The sequence below is a fragment of the Bombus vosnesenskii genome, unplaced genomic scaffold (genome assembly GCF_011952255.1).
Source record: "Bombus vosnesenskii isolate JDL3184/JDL3185 unplaced genomic scaffold, Bvos_JDL3184-5_v1.1 scf7180000015342, whole genome shotgun sequence".
In the NCBI taxonomy this organism is placed as follows: Eukaryota; Metazoa; Arthropoda; class Insecta; order Hymenoptera; family Apidae; genus Bombus; species Bombus vosnesenskii.
In genome coordinates this window covers 1-13,479 of record NW_022883948.1, presented here as the reverse complement: position 1 = coordinate 13,479, position 13,479 = coordinate 1, and the positions used below count along the sequence as shown (strand labels likewise).

Here is a 13,479-nt window from a genome sequence, read left to right as displayed (position 1 = left end):
CTTTTACGTATGAAAAATATTAATTTAAAATTACAAGATATTTCTAGATATCGAACAAATGTTTGCGAATACCATGAATGCAATGTAAGCAGTTGCAAGAATTATACTATGAATGTTCGTTACTAGAATATGAGATATACACTCCACTAATACACTAGAATACAGTTGAAAATATTTGCAAGATTTCGAAAGTTCACAACTAAATATACTTAAATAATACTACAGAAACGCATGCGAAATTTTGTTTTGAAGTACTTGAGTTTACTTGCGCGTCACCTCTATCAAAAGAAATATATGTTACGAAGTTAAAAAATATAGTAATGTATAATGCGAAAAACACACTAATGAAAGTAATAAAGAACCGACGCCACCAATAGGTTATAATACGTTACAAACCTGACGCAACGCTATCGACGTTATCGGTACGAAATGAGACGACTAAATGACTCCTTGTACGTTAGTTTCGCATAGCAACTACCAAAGTGGCGAGGGAAGTGGGGACACAAGAGCCGGTGACACAAGCAGCTACGCAGTTAACGATCCAGACAAAGAAATGTATACATCAACAAAAACATTCCTATTCTACGAAGCACTTTCTTTCGAATTACGCAGCAGGAATCTTTCGAATTGCGCAGCACAATTCTTTCTCTACGTCGATATTTACAAATATCGTACAATAATTCGTAGCCCTACTGGCAACATCACAGACACATTTGTCTAACTTATTACTTTAGTTACCTTACTTTATAATCTTAATTTCGTTAAACAAAGCAAGATTGAAACAACAGCATGGAGAAAGTGAAAAATTACTTAAAATTACTGTTCCGCAATGACACAGTATGCAGATGAAGTCTTAAGCGCTTTTTGAGTGCGTATTCGCTTTTAATACTAATATAAAAATAATAAAAGTGGAACGATATTTATTTTTAAGTCCAAAACGATTGTCGGGTGAAGAGGGTTCGACGCTGGAGGAGCTGAGGAGTAAGCTCGCGCGAATGAACCTCCCTATATCGGGTGCGAGGTCAGTGCTGATTGCAAGGCTGAATCGGGCGTGTAGGGCTGGACAATCGTATCGTAAGGGATCGACGGGCGGTGAAGAGCTAACCGGTCAACGAGATTTAGAAAACGTACAGAGAGCTGAGCGTGATTGTAACGAAGATGAAGATGTTGAGAAAATGAATACGAAGGAGTTGAAGGAGCGCCTCGCTAGTTTGGGTTTAAAAACGACGGGAAGAAAAGTAGAATTACGCGCACGGCTACAAGCGGCCATGGATGGCAACGACATATCGTTGGAAGAAGAAAGCGACGACGAAAGTGAGGATGAAGATGACAAGAAAAACACAAGAGGATATAAGAGAGATACGCGAAGGGTGTATCAGGACCGTGATGAATATTGTCGAAGGGCATGCGTTGGTTCGACACTGAGTTTTAGAGACGTCGAAGATGCATTAGAGTCGTTTAGTGGCGACAAAGGTGAAAATGTCGAACGATGGTTCGAGTCGTTCGAGGAAGTCGCTGATACGTGCATGTGGTCGGATGGGCAGAAGGCAGTCTACGCCAGGAAGCTGCTGAAGGGATCAGCGAAAATATTCGCGAGCTTCGAGTGTCATGCCAGAACTTGGCATGAGTTGAAGAGGGGGCTAGTGAAAGAATTTTCGAGGAAAGTCAACAGTGGGCAAGTTCATCAGAAACTTGAAGAAACGAAAATGGAGAGTGATGAAGCATGTTTGGCTTACATGTACCGTATGCTCGAAATAGCCAGCCATGTGGACATGGAGGAGGAAGCAAAGGTGGAATACATAGTGGATGGAATAATAGACGACGAGAACAATAAGGCTATATTATACGGCGCGACGTCAATCAAAGAGTTGAGGAAGAGGTTAGTGATGTACGAAGAGCAGAAGAGTCGCAAAGCAAAGTCGATTGTGAAGCCGGCTAAAACCCAGAAGAACGGGAAGCCCAGTCAATCTGTAGACGCAATGAAGAAAAGAAGATGCTTCATTTGCGGTAGTGAGGATCATCTAAGGGTTAAGTGTCCGGAGAGGGGAGAAGGTGTTATGTGTTTCAAGTGCAGCGGATTTGGACATATTGCAGCGAGGTGTACGGCACGACCGAAAGAGACTTGCGCAGTGTCAAGATCCGAAAAGGGAAAGTACTTGAAGGACGTGTCGATAGATGGCTGCAGGTTTGTCTCGTTAGTGGATACAGGTAGTGACCTTACGTTCATACGAGCGGATGAGTATGCGAGGTTAGGATCACCACCTCTGGGAAACTGCAAACTTAGGTTTGATGGTTTTGGTTCCGCTGGCAATAGTACCTGGGGCGAGTTTACAAGGGTAATGACGGTCGACGGGTACGACTTTACTGTCACCCTGCATGTTGTCTCGAATAAGGTAATGACAAGACACAGTCTACTCTTAGGTACCGATTTTTTAGACCAGGTAGAGTTGCGAGTCAAACGGCGCGAGGTGACATTTTTACGACTCGACGATCAGACCGACGGTCACGAGGACGCGCCGGATGTACTGAGGGTAAACGCGATAGAACAATCCGACGAGATCGACTTGTCGCATGTACGAGAACCTCATTACCGTGAAGCCATTCGGGATATTATTAAAGGGTATAGGCCGGAGAAGAAGAGAGACGTCGGAATAACCGCAAAGATAGTTCTGAAAAGCGACAAACCGGTAGCGCGAAGACCGCGAAGACTGGCGCCGAGGGGGAACGGGCAGCATGTCGACCAGGTTCAGAAATACCTGAATTCCACCGTAAACAGAAGCACAGGGAAGACTCCTTTCCAGCTACTGGTCGGGGTCGAAATGCAAGTCAGGGAAGAGGCGAAGATTAGAAAGCTGATCGACGAAGAGTGGGCCGCGAGGTTTGAAGAACAACGTCGCGAGCTACGTGAGGACGCGAAGAAGAAGATCGCCGCAACTCAAGAGGAGAATCGTCGAAGTTACAAGAAAAGAAAAAAGTGTGCGAAGCAGTACCGAAGGAAGGATCCGCACACACCTCGATTTTATGAAACCTTGGGTCCTAAACGCCGAAAGTGACGCATCCGACGATAGCGAGAGCGAACATAACATCTGAGGGCAGATGTTATTGCAGGATGGCCGAGTGTAGTATCGTGGACGAAAGGCCCAAGAAACGTCGAGCTAACTACAGACAATGTCGCGAGAGCCGAGGCGCTGTCGGCTCCATCAACGCATTACCGGGTCCTTCAGGTAAATAGGTAAATAGCCGAAAAGACCTTCGTGACCCTGGCTACGAGCGTCTGTAAAACACGTGTGCGGTGGGCCCAGCAATAGACAATAGAGCGCTACAACGGCCCGAGAGGCAGTCGAAAAGCAGAGAGTGCGAGTCGAGGAGCAGAGTGCGAGTTGAGCGGAGACGGAGGTTGCGAGTGGCGTTGCCGAGAGAGTGTGGATTGCGCTGTTTTCTGTACGTTTGGTGTGAATAGTTCAGGTTGAACAACAATCGTCTTTTTCTGTCTGATTAACATCTCTATTGTCCACTCTTTGTAAACACATTATATCACGATATTACATTAGTAGCGGAGTAAAACGAACTAAAATAAAGTTCGCAATAGTTAGAATCAGAATCGCCAAGAATACTAGTTTCTTTATTACTTCTGTTTATGCAACTTGTTCAGCAAAGACCGAGTTTACCAATGAATTAGACGTACTTGTATAATTTATATCATATATATTATTATAGATATTATTTCTATTATATATATATATATTATATATCTTTTTAAATAATTGTTATTTTATTGCAGGAGATCTCAATTTCGAACATATGGAATTTGGCAATTTGCGTAACAATAATCGTAGAGTTTTTTTTATTTAATTTTGTTGTTCTCCTCGGTTCTATATGAACCGAAACGGATGTTATATTTCGAGATATTAATATAATATACATAGTTTTTGTATTGTTTTATATTTGGCTTTTTCTATCCGATTGAGTTTCTGTTCCCTTCGCGTATCCTACGATATTTAGCTTTTCATGAGTGAAACTGTTCGAAAGAAGAAGATATCTGAAGAGATACAAACGCGAAGAAATGAGGAGTCAACGAATGAATGCATGACAGCCAGAAACAGTTGCAGCTTCAACTTCATAGATCCTATATCGCATTTTGTTCCAAAACCACATCATTCATAGATCTTGTTATCATCGATTCAAGAATGAATATTTTAGATTTAATAGATAATAGCTTTGTTAGTATCTCTAGATAAAACAGTGATCATCTGGCGCTGTGATGCAGGATTTTCTTTAATGCAGGTTATAATATTCTCCTTGATAATGAATCTGTTGATTCTAACACGAGATATGAATTTTCATAAATTCATAAATTTTCAGAAATTCAATTCGGAAATTCTTTCGAGACTTTATCTATCGAAACAAAAACTGTTTATACCAAACAGGCGACATTTATCTCTCGATGATGTGTGTACATCAGGAAATCTGTCCTGGAATTGATAAAGTTACTTCCAAGATTTTTAATAATGCGAATCAAACAGGTAGATACATCGATTCCTATACATTGCATCCCAAAAGTTAAAAAGTAATTGCCTTATATTATTACATAGATTTCGACGTTTAAATAGCATCCATGCTCATAATACTCATTCTGAGTTTCACAAACTTTTTATTCGAACTTAAAAGACAGTGTGTGTTCTTGCGTTGTTACTAGGGCTCAAGGCATCCAACGTTTTATTTTTTATCTCGTTATCTCGGAGTACATATCTCCACTCTTGAAGCTTTATATTTTGTTATCTCGGAGTGTATCTTCATATTTCTTCAACGTTTGTGCTAACGTTGTATTCTGTAAAATTAAAAAATTACAGAAAGAGACATAACGAAAGAGCTACGTAACCCAAAGAGAAGAATGGAAAAACGTTTGGACTACAATGAAAGATCGTTAGAACATTCGTTATAGCGTAAGTATCCCATAGCATTTCTTGATCCCTTTCGTTTTATATTCGACTCTTTTCGAATTATAATTGATTAATTATTATCAAAACTAATTATTAAAAATTGTTGTTAAAATTATTATATTATTTTATTGGATTATATTTAATAATTATAATTCACTTAATTATATTTCAGTAAAATAATGTAAAACAAAAAATGTCGTGCATCTACTATTTCCTCATAAAATGAAAGTAACTTTTGGAACAACCTAATAATTTAGCTAACTTTTAACTGTTATAACTTTTGAGTTGAGATGTTTAGGGCAGGTCTTTCTAAACTATGGTAACATAATGTTGTTATATCTATATTTAGAGGTAGGATTGCCTTAGTTATTACTTTATTATTCGGATGGAAAACACCACATTTCTCGGAGTCGAAAAACCTTTATTGCACACACTTGGAAGGGACACGAACGAATGAACGAAAAGGATGTCTTAAACTATCGATCTGGTCTATCGGCCGTGTCTAGTAACATCTTCTAGTTATTCCCTTTTGTAACTAGCCGTCAGCATATAGATGGCGAGCGAGAACATACGTTGTCATTTTCAACACATAATTATGGGACCCTGAAAATTTTTGCGATTGTCACACGTCAGTGAAACAAAAAATGTCAATCATCTGTCATTAAAGAATCAGAAAGAACTGAAAATTATGTTTGGTGTTGTAATATCGGAAAATAAAGATGGAAATTTTTTCCCGATTGCTCACAATTTATTAATATTAAATTGAATATACAAATATAAATTGGACAGAAAACGATATTTATTTAACTTTACAGTTATTTGGTCACTCTCGTCACAACGAATCTAACACACACACACACACTCTCTCTCTCTCTCTAACAACTCTATCAATTCTCTCGACTCTACTCTTCGGTGTCTCGATTAGGGGGGGGGGGTGTTAAAATTTTTTTTGGCATTTTTTAGTTGAATGCATAACATCTTAAGAATATTGTGTCAAAATTTCAAGTCGATTGGAGCAAAATTGACGAAGTTACGAGTATTTTTGTACATGGCGGATTTTATTACCTACCCGATCCAAGCGTGCTATTGTTACTTCGCAGACGTTTTTTTCTCCATATAATACCTAATCTTACCTCCAGATCTATTTATAGTACTTAACGACTTAAGTACAAACCTCCTTATACCTGTACTGTATATTTTGTCAGTGTAGAGTAAAAAATTTAGTGTAGGAGTAAATATTCAATTTTCATTAAGTTTTGTGTTAAATTATTACTAAAATGCCTAAAAGTTACTAGATATGATAGACAATCAACTAGTTCGAGATTATATCGACCTAGAAAAATTGCACCTCCGCATAATACGAAGGCACTTTAACAAGTAGCGCGTCAGATAAAAAAATATAAGTGACCGTTGAAGATCAGGTTACGAATGATCGTGAAAAATATTATAGGATAATTGATTTTTTATTAGTCTTTTCAACAATTGCTACGCTAGTGAAGAGGTAAGCCGATAAAATTCGTTTATGAACGTTTTATACCAGATTTTTTAGTGTTCAAAACTTTAAAGCGTTTTCCCCACAACTCACGTTTTCAAAGTCGGTGCCCTCAATTACTTCAAAACTACTGCACCCATCCTTTTGAAATTTTGAAGACTATTTCTGTATATAATTTGCCAGGTAACGCTACAGAAACTTTTCAAATTTGTTAATTATTTTTATTTTGAAATAACAAATTAGCCGAAAATTTTCGCACAAAATCGCGTTTTTCCCTTCAAAGTGTTCGGAAAAAGTTAACAATTAAAATTTCGAAAAAAACCTTCGCAGCGTTACCCGGGGATGGCTGTTAGCTAACGAATGAACTTCAACTTTTTGATTTCTGATGCTCCAGCACCAAGTTCTGAGGGGTACTGCAATTATACTTTTTTCCGAGACACGCCCGAATAATTGCTGCCATTGCCGTATTTTTTAATATTTCTCCGTGAAAATTTTACACAATATTCTTCGAATGTCATACTTCAATGTACTATTGATTTTAAAAAAGAAATTTTAACTGTATCGTCAGAAAAAATTCACAAAAACATGCCTTTTTTTGTACGAATTAACCTTAACCCCCCCCCAGCTCTATCAACTCTACTCTTCGACGCCTTGAAAAACGAAACCGTCCTTCTCGTCTAACGTTGTCTATTGTTTTCCTCACACCTATGTAAGAACTAGGTGACTTTAATCACGTTGGCACTCTTAAATGTAAACGAACCACAGAAAGTCGACGTATACGGTTTTTTTCTATTTTCAACCGATCTCTAGTTCAAACTACCTTACGATATTACAGTATCATACATTATAAACATTGGAAAAAGTAACAAAAATTACAATCACTGAATTCCAAGGAATTCCAGGTTAGTTAAATAGGCGATTATAATCCAGTAACATTAAAAAAGAAGGAAAAATACTAAGCTACACGAATAAGTATTTAATCAGTAGATTTGTTATGTCTAATGTACGATTAATGTATTATGTTATGTTAATGTACAATTTTGTAGAAAATATAAAAAGAAAATTCATATACACTATCAAACATACGTTTGTGTACAACTCTAAAACTAAAACGGAGCCTATTATATGTATAAGAAAAAGTTGTTCAGAATGACGATCTTGACAACATATTTCTTGGTCATGGAAACAGGAAGCTAGCTTTTCCATAGCTCCACCATAGTTGCTGATGTTTCCAGTTTTCGACCAAGCAACTTGTTTGTGATAAAAAACTTTTACGCGATAAGCCATATTGGAATAAAAATTACGATGAGTATAGTGGTGGAAGACAAAGACAGACGATATAACGCGTGGTACATGCTCGATATAGCTTAAATTGTTCCATGTTTACGAAGAAAATTCTGACTGAGGTCGGTCTAATGGAATACGCGGATAGGCGACATAGTGGAGATTCCAAGGAAGCAGCATCGTTCATCCAAGGCGGATGCTGCCATTGGAAACGAAAGAAGACGAAGACAATCTACCAGGAGAAGCTGAGAAGATTCGCCATCCGCGAAGCAAAGCGCTCAACGAATTTTGAACTTACGAGAACGAGTAATGCGGGGCGCGCTTGAAATGGCAGCAAACCCCGTTCTCGATCCTTATGCCTTGAAACGTGATAGAAGGAAGAACGAGGTTTACGACGGAAGGAATCTGTGGAAACGATCGACCTTCGATAGTCCTCGAACGAAAATAGTGACGGCTACAACACTAGCAACACATGCTCACTCACCACGATAATACGATGCAATTCCAAAAAATTGACAATTTTTTTATGAAGATGGAAATGCCTAGCTGAAAAGATCCTTTTATCTCGTAATGCGGTTTAATATAAATTGTTTATAAATTTTTGTTAATATAAAAAGTATCGTTGGATGACAGTTAAAGACTGGAAAGTGACAAGTATAATATGCAAATTAAAGAAATTAATAATGATGATTTTTATCGAAAAATGTACAAAAAAGAAGAAAATTATTTTCTGCGTCAAATAAGCAATCAAATGTTCCGGCACAAGAAAATAGCACAGACATGATATCGTTTAGTTTTGATGTACACAATTGGAATTCCCGAAATATACCTTCTAAATGGCTGAAATAATTTATGGAGAAGGGAACTGTAAAATGTTAACATAAAGTAAAAACGAACAAAATTGGGAACAAAAATGAAACGTTAGATTACAAAAATTGACAATTTTTTGTGGAAAATGGAAATGGGGTTTAATGTACATTGTCGGATGACAGTTAAAGAATGAAAACTGACAAGTAAAATATCTAAATTAAAGAAATTAAAGAATGAAAACCTGGCGGGCTCATATTTGCTTAGTTGTACAGTTTTCAGATTTTTAACACCTTCAGAGGCTCTCCATCTGATTACGTAAATCTCGAACTCGCGACTTGAGTCAAATAATCTTCCATGTTTATCTTGTAATCATCAGAGAATTCTTTTCCGTGCCTTTATTAGAAATTTCTTCACCCAAAAAGTTCATCCAAGAGAAGAGCCAAAACCAAATAGAGCTTATTCAAAGTAGGTTATTCAAAGTTTTCTTTCGCTTAGTTTGCATTTTTTTTACAAGTTTTTAGGATCATTTCCAGGTGGCGAGATAGAATTTTATAATTTTGTTTTGCCTATTTTCCGATCAATACAATGACGAATCTGGAGCGTTTCGTAAAATATCATTTAGACCAAAGTCACTATGAAATCAGGTATTTTATTAGAAGAACGTTACGTTCTCATAAAGCACGTTCATCCCTGGAATACTAATGTGGTATTATAGAAGCGCAAAACAAATTCTTCTGATGTATTATAATGTTCTTTCAGTACTAGCATCGCCTGTAGGTGATCGTCTTCTCTTTTTAGCAATTTACAGCTACTGAGAAATAATCTCTATGTAATTACTGATTTTTAATATACCATATCTTGTATTTATGATAATTAAACGTACTATGCGTTTATTATAATTTATGAAAAGTAGTTCTTACCTTAATTTATCTGTGCCTCTGAGCACAAAAGCATGGATTTTACGTTTAAGCGGCTCACAAACAGAATTCAAAGATCATCTAATAAAATTAGAAAATACAACTTTCTATTTAATCAAATTCTAACACGAAAGGAAATATTTGAATCTTAGTATAACATGTAAGATTGATACTTATTGCATTTATTTAAATTTATTTAATTAATAACATTCTATAGTTGTCTTAAATTAATATAAGTGCAAAGTTAAAAACATTCAATGCATATTGGTAAATTGAACTTTATATTTCAGTGGAATAACTTTTCTCCCCCTATTAAAATTATTAATTATTAGTATTTTTTATGAGCATAGCTAACATAAACTGTTTGCAGAAATAAAAAGTAAGAAGCGATTCAAGTAATTTGTTAAAAGAGTGTCTGTCGTTAAAACTATCAAACGAAGCAACAAAAGTAAAGAGAAAGGACTTAGAACTGGATGTTATTGCTTAACCTTGCTGCGATCTTCAGGTTTTTGTCCTTACTCCTTTTTTTTTCAACTTTGCTGACTTTAACTTGCTTTGAAAGTATCTAACAACATTGTTACGCATATGCTTGTTTGCGTTCTCTTAGCATTATACCTTTGACAAAAGACTATCGAAATATTTACATATAAAGTCTTTGGTTCTTTTTTATCCAGTAATGTTAAGACACAAGTTAACGATGGAAATCAATCATAGAAGGGAAATATTTCGAAACCTTGACTGACAGCAAAGTCGAATAGAAAGATAAATAAATATAAAATTACGCTATGACAGCTTTGTTCTTGTTCGAAATTATAATAATTAACCAATAAGGTTTCTGAAACATGCTGGGCATATCGGCAGTGGATGCTTATGGTCTACATTCCAAAATTTAGGAACGCGTTGATACAAAATTATATTACACGATGTATACACTAGATGTTACATATGTAAATAAAAGAGAAAATAACAGTTCGAAAAAGTTTGTTTGCAAACGACACTATCGTCATATATGCACAATTTGTTCTAAATAAATAACTTTAATAGAATGTACCGGATATTTGGACTAACAGACGCCAACGATACAATTACGATTATTCTGTATTTTCGACTTCTTTTTCGCGTAGAATTACCCCCTTCCGCTTGTACCACCAAGTTACCAACCACCCTGTATATACTGTACAAAAGATATACAGCGCGGAGGATGCCATAATGTGGTAGTAACAATCTTTCGTGGGTGAAAAGATTTCAAAGATTTTAAGGTCGTCTGCATTTTTGCTAATTATTTGCTCTACTTTTTTTTATGTCTAGTATATCAGAGCGTGTTGGGACGATTTCAACGACACCTAATACAAGGTAGTTCGAGGGTAAATAAAAATGTAGGCAACAAATTTTACGTCGTAATAAGTGTGCGAAGTAGAAGAAATAGGTTTCTGTTTATATCGATGGAACGTCGGAATCCGTATATTTTTATCACCTTGGATTACTTGTAGCGCGTGTTGGCAGGAGACATAGTAAAAACTGTAAATAACGATCGACATTGCTAAAACATTTTACTATGAAAGTGGAATTTTCATTTTCTGAGTAAGTATGTAGATATGCTGCATGTGTATGAAAAGACTCAGCAGAATCTAGTAACGTCACAAGCACTGTATGCTGAACCCTATCCAGATTGCGCCCACCCTTCATGCTGTATGTGTCATATGTAAAAAATTAAGAAACACTGAATGCTTAAATACACGAAATCCTAGACGTCGTTTAGAAAATTAGGACAGAAATGAGAAAGAAAATTATTTTGTAAATTGTACATTGTAATGCGTACGAATGATAAGTTTTCCTCCATTTGATCTTATTTAAATTTTAATAATCATTCTTCTCTTCCGCCAAAATGGTCATGTTCCAAGTTGTTTGAAATACTGAAAATGTCACATTAAAATAATCGACTAATTATTTAGATAACAGGTGCAATTTGTGATACTTTGAATGCTGGTACGTAACTTTTTTGGAATATGTTAAAAAGAATCTTTTCTTTCTACATGCAATATAATATACATTTCTGCAATTATAGAATCTGAAAGCAGCTGCGACTTCTCGCGATTTGCTTAGTTTTATAGACCGAAAGTCATAAAGACGCTCGCTTTGAAACCTGACGCTTTTTCTCATTAAAATTATGTAATGACCCAGTTATTGACCTTTATGTCCCAATTCATGCAAAATACATCGTGTCATAAGTAGATCCTATTTTTGAGAAACAATTTTATTTCGACCAGGTATCAGCTTTCTGTTTTTAGATTACTATATTATTATCCTTGCACTATTATCCTAACGTTTAAAGTGAAACGTAAACCACGATAAATTTCTTTTACGTCAATACTGTTTCGCCGGGAGGAACAAAAATTGTGAGAATTTTCGTAGGTCGTTTTATGACACGCACGTTCAGAGACAAGATGTTAACTTTCAAGCCACGATCTTGCCATTCAGAATGATCTCTTTCAACAATAGAATAGTTATCTGCAATATCATTTTGAGATATTCAAAGTTAGTTAGAATTTCTTTTCGTTTATAGAATCGCGATATTTACGAGTATGCTATAAAACCGATGCTACGCAAACTTCATTTTTAATATAGAATAAAATGACACCGAAAAGAACGATTATTTTATTTCCATTAAAAGCGGACAATGCTTTAAAAAGTGATATTGGACGCTCTTTTTCCAAATATCGGGTTTCCCCATTACATTATAATGTTACAGCAATGAAAGTAATTACGTATGGTTACTCTAATTAATATTCCGTCACGCCTTAAAACAGAATAACTTTTTTAAAATTACGGTAACGACATAGTTTCACTGTTGATATAACTATTATGTACTTGAACTGGGGTGATCGCTCAAGTAACTGGCGTTTCCCCGAGCTGTCTCCACCCATTCTCGTCTGGTTAGTTTGTGTTCTAGCCCGTTACGTTCTTCCCTTTCATCGGCCAAAAAAAGAACTACTACTACTACTACTACTACTACTACTACAAATACTAAAAGCGAGCATAGTGACAAAGTAGTAACAAGTATGACTTCCCATGCCCTGGATGATCCAGAGGTTGAGTAGTCATTGATAGTTGTCCTCTTCTATGGCAGTTTGCCGGGTCTCTTCGGCTCATAGCCTCTTCTTCCTTCGGGCGCAATGCCCGCTGAAACTTACATCTAAGCTCGAGACTTTCTAAATAGCAAACCAAAAAATAAAGTACAAAGGTGAAATAAAAAGATAAATCGCGGAAGCTGATCCAAGTACTCATGGATGAACAACGATCATATAGCGATCGCTGTCTGTTCGCACGTGCATGCTCGAGCACTATTAACGTTCGTATCGAAAACCACTCGCGATCACGATCACGAAATTCGAAAAATCGACGGGCAAAGGCAGAGACGATGACATGTTTCATTCGCGCCAGTTCTACCGACGATTATTCGAATGAAATTCTCTGAAATAGATTGGTCACTCGAAAACGCGTCTACCCGACCACAGGTCCACCTCCACTGATTAAACTTGAAAATCCTGATCTGAGAAGATGATTAGTTTGTGTAATTTTTATTTAACGGACTAACGCTCTTTCATTTTGTATTTTACTACTTCGATTCTGATTAACTCTACTTTATTAATTTAATAGTAACTAAGTAACACTACTGTATTAATTTAATAAACCAGAACAAAATTTTAATATTGCAGAGAAGGTAGCGAAAAGACTGAGACTCGATCAAATGGAATAACTGACTCTAAATATATTACTAAGAAAGAAATAATCTCAGATAATCTCTTTATCAAAGCACATAATCGAAAATGCAGAAGCAGTGTTCAAAATTATTGCTTTAATTAACTGATATTTTAAATTCTAGGAGAAGTAAAATAAACGAACGCGACTTATTCCCTTAACCTACGATTTATGTCTGAGAATGCCCGTAATATTTACGTTTGTTCCGATCATCGTACTACGGGCTATGCCCGTAATATTTACGTTTGGTTCGATCATCGCACTACGGGCTATGCCC

At 36.4% G+C, this 13,479-nt stretch overlaps 1 protein-coding gene across 1 annotated transcript; it reads left to right on the top strand.

The window, feature by feature from the left end:
* The first annotated feature begins 1,268 nt into the window (after positions 1-1,268).
* Positions 1,269-3,053, top strand: LOC117241169. Its single transcript, XM_033507146.1, has one exon. It carries the CDS (start codon positions 1,269-1,271, stop codon positions 3,051-3,053), a length of 1,785 nt encoding a protein of 594 aa, XP_033363037.1.
* The last annotated feature ends 10,426 nt before the right edge of the window (positions 3,054-13,479 follow it).

What these genes read in the sequence shown, in the direction of transcription:
- LOC117241169 (XM_033507146.1), top strand. Translation starts at nt 1,269, where the DNA reads ATGGATGGCAACGACATATCGTTGGAAGAAGAAAGCGACGACGAAAGT.